We start from the raw sequence: 3,726 nt of genomic DNA on the forward strand, positions 1-3,726 counted from the left end.
AAAAAGACACAATGAGTTTATTACTGTGTCGTGATTTTTTAATTAAACCTTTACCAAAGACCCATTGAGATTTACAAACTCATTTTCAAGAGGAACCTGGCAAAGAGAGCAGCATAAAAAAAACATACATTTTTAGATTTCATACAAACACATCATTTAAGCCTCTTATGTCTCTCTGATCCAAACAGCATTCTTTAGCACTTCACAAAGGCCTGTGGCGTGTGACCCATTGTTCCTAACGTTCTCTCATCCACCCTCCCCTTCGTCTCCCACACTTGCCCCTATAGGTGCGGAGGATGTCCAGAGCTGACTGGTCCTTCCTGGAGCACCTGCTGGAGGAGGGCCAGGAGTACTCGACGGGCGTGGGCCGCGTCTGGCTCACCGTTCTCTTCCTGTTCCGCATGCTGGTGCTTGGCACGGCCGCCGAGTCCGCCTGGGACGACGAGCAAGCCGACTTCGTCTGCAACACGAGACAGCCCGGCTGCACGCCGGTCTGCTACGACAAGGCCTTCCCCATCTCCCACTTCCGCTACTTTGTCCTGCAAGTCATCTTCGTCTCCACGCCCACCATCTTCTACTTTGGCTACGTGGCCATCAGGGCCGGGAAGGACAAGGCGAAAGAGGAGGTCAAAGGTGAGAGCAGGGCTGGTGATATGAGACTAGGATATTGTTATCGTAATATCGTGATATGGCTTAAGTGTTGTCTTTTCCGAGTTTTAAAGGCTGCATTACAGGAAAGTGATGTCATTTCCTGAACTTACCACACTGTTCTAACAGTCCTGTTATTTGCCTTTACCCACTTAGTCATTATATCCACATTACTCATGATTATTTATCAAAATGTCATTGTGTAAGTATTTTGTGAAAGCAATAGTCATCCCTACAATATTGTTGCAATATCGTAATCAAAGTATTTGGTCAAAAATAGTGTTGCTGTTCACTAACTAATCTTAAAGTAATGTGATAAGATCATGGCTCGTGATCCTACCTGAATTTTTTTTTAATGATATTTTTGCCATATCGCCCAGCCCTAGGTGAGAGCCAGACGGAGGAAGGTGGTGGAAGTAAGAGAGCGGACATCGCGACCGATCGGGAGGTGAAGAAAGAGAAGACGGAAGAGGATAAGGGAGATGGAGGGAAGGGTGGAAAAGCAGCCAAGGCTGTTCCCGAGGCTCCTAAGCTGAAAGGCAGGCTGCTGTGCGCCTACGCCTTCAGCATCCTGCTCAAAGTCCTCCTGGAAGTGGGTTTCATGGCGGGCCTGTGGTTCCTCTACGACGGCTTCTTCATCGCGCCCCGGTTCGAGTGCGTGGCGTACCCCTGCCCTCACACCGTGGACTGCTTCGTCTCGCGGCCCACGGAGAAGACCATCTTCACCTTCTACACCCAGGCCATCGCCGCCATCTCCCTGCTCCTCAACCTCATCGAGCTCATGCACCTCCTCCAGCTGGCCATCTCCCACCGACTGGAGAAACGCTACCGTACAGAGCAGGACTCCGCCCCCTTCCCCCGGGCACAGCGGGCACGGGCGCGGCCAGAGGCGCCGGGATTCCTCATGGAAACGGTGCCCTGTTACCCGCAGGGGAGCCATATCCACCTCCCCACGGGCGACGACACGGGCTACCCCAAGCCCTGCGAGAGCTACGTGGACGTGGGGGCGGAGGGGAGCTGGGGCCCTGCGGAGGCTGGGAATGACCTGCTCCCCACTTATCTGAACTGTATGGGGGGTATGAGGAGCACGCCCACACGTTCCCCTAGGGCCCACCATAAGAAACACGCACACCACAATGGGAAGCACAGTAAGGGGTCCCATAAGGGACATTCAAAGCAAAAGCATTACGTGTGATGAGTATCGGGAGTGCACAATAAGCGTTTAGACGGGGACGAAATGACGAAGAACAACTATTGCACTGTGAACTGGATGCCTCCCAGGCAGGCAGACATTCAAACAGAGATTTAACAGATAAATGGACCTATTCAAAACGAAACGTTTGGAGAACTTGCCCCCAAGGGAAGAACAGAGACTCGGTGAAGAAAATGAGACTCCACTAGGAGAGGAGATTACAGTTATAAGATCCCTTCAGGTTGCATTTAATGGATTCGAGTGCTGAATGTGACAGTATGAAGGAAATACTGTGCGGCGTGGGGGAGTCCTGGGGGGGGGGGGGTGTATTTGACAGAAACAGATTTAAGCATGTTCGCCTGAGGAGTACACTCTAATGCCTGGAGCCCCTTGAAGCCCCACCCCCTCTCCCCCTCTCTCAGCTGACGGGACAGTGGAATGTGCTGGGTTCCCATGGCGATGATGCTTGTGTACATGTAGACGTGAATGCATGAACACACACGTACACAGACAGTTTGTTTGCTTTCATCCAATCACGCAATGAGGTTGCACATGTTGGGGTTAGGACAAGGGCTGTCAACGTTTTGATGACTGAGGTCCAATTCAGGGACCTAACATTGGATTGAGGGCCGCCCAAGAAAAAACAGAACGCAAAATAATTCCAAAACAATTATTGTTCTTTAATAACCTATTCAAGACTAAAAAGTCATGCCAATTGTGAATCATGTGAGAAATGTATGTTGTGTTTTCTGGAGGAGAAAAAAAATCCTATTTGTCCATTTGTAGATGTTTTAACACACACAAACACACACACACACACACACACACACACACACACGCACACACACACACGCCTGCAAACATTACACTGTGAAATTTTTTGAAAATGGGTTTCCCCCTTAATTTACCCTAAAATTGGAACATTGGTTGGTACCAATGGAGGCCTTAGGTCATCTAGTTTCATATGATACCAGAATCATACGATACTTCACTTTGGCTTTAAAACGGAGCCCGCTGCAGCCTCTGAAAGTTAGTCAAACTAACGAGAATCAGATCAAATACCATCATGTCACCTAACTCATCGTGGGCCACCAGAAACATTCCCGAGGGCTGCAATAGGCCCGCGGGCCACACTTTGTGGACCCCTGGGTTAGGAACTCGGGAAGCAGGGGTAAGGAGAGGGGGAGCCAAACCATGGAATTCCGGGATCGTGAAGGACTGACGCTTGCCAGTAACCAAACCATTTGAATATGAACTATGAACAGAGGGGAAGAGAGGAGCACTGGAAACATTGTGAGGGATTGGGCGGGACTACACAGGGCAGACACCATAATGGACATTATCATGGAGGAAGAGAGATAAACAGACAGTTTGAACGTCTGTTCAGCCCCTCCTGAGCTTGGGAGAGAAATCAAACGCTGTATTACACATTGAACTGACTGAATGCGGTACAGCTGAGGCGGAGAGGAGCGGGTGCAGATATGCAATGATGTGACCAAATATGTGAAAACAGTATTTAATGCATATTAAGCTATTTGAAAATAAATTACAGGGTAAATATTTATTATTTTATGGACAATAAAGTTCAACCTACCATATTTTAATGATGGCACTCTCAGGGCTCTTTATTTCATACTCCAAAGACTAGTGACATTATGCTCAAATATAATTAGCCCAATCTGAGTCTATTAGCTAACCCTTTCCTATCTCAATAGTGTAAGAACACATTCAGTATCAATGTAGTTTCTGTGTTTTACACCATCAGAAAGCATAGATTCCATTCCATGAAAGTTGATATATTGTGTGCTTAATGGTTTTATTGCCTTTCTTTACTGAATAGAGGTAAAATATTTCATTGTGTGTAATACTTAGTGTTGTGGGTCGTT

The 3,726-nt window shown here is 47.9% G+C and overlaps 1 protein-coding gene across 1 annotated transcript; it reads left to right on the forward strand.

Moving 5' to 3' along the window:
- Window positions 1-296: 296 nt before the first annotated feature.
- On the forward strand, window positions 297-2,138 carry gja4 (gap junction protein alpha 4; the record flags this gene model as incomplete). Its single annotated transcript, XM_083646887.1, has 2 exons — window positions 297-633; window positions 1,035-2,138. The coding sequence occupies 2 exons, from the start codon at window positions 297-299 to the stop codon at window positions 1,841-1,843; spliced, it is 1,146 nt and encodes a 381-aa protein (XP_083503013.1). The 3' UTR covers window positions 1,844-2,138.
- Window positions 2,139-3,726: the final 1,588 nt, after the last annotated feature.

The sequence above is a fragment of the Poromitra crassiceps genome, assembly GCF_964638095.1.
Source record: "Poromitra crassiceps genome assembly, chromosome: 11".
Classification (NCBI taxonomy): domain Eukaryota; kingdom Metazoa; phylum Chordata; class Actinopteri; order Beryciformes; family Melamphaidae; genus Poromitra; species Poromitra crassiceps.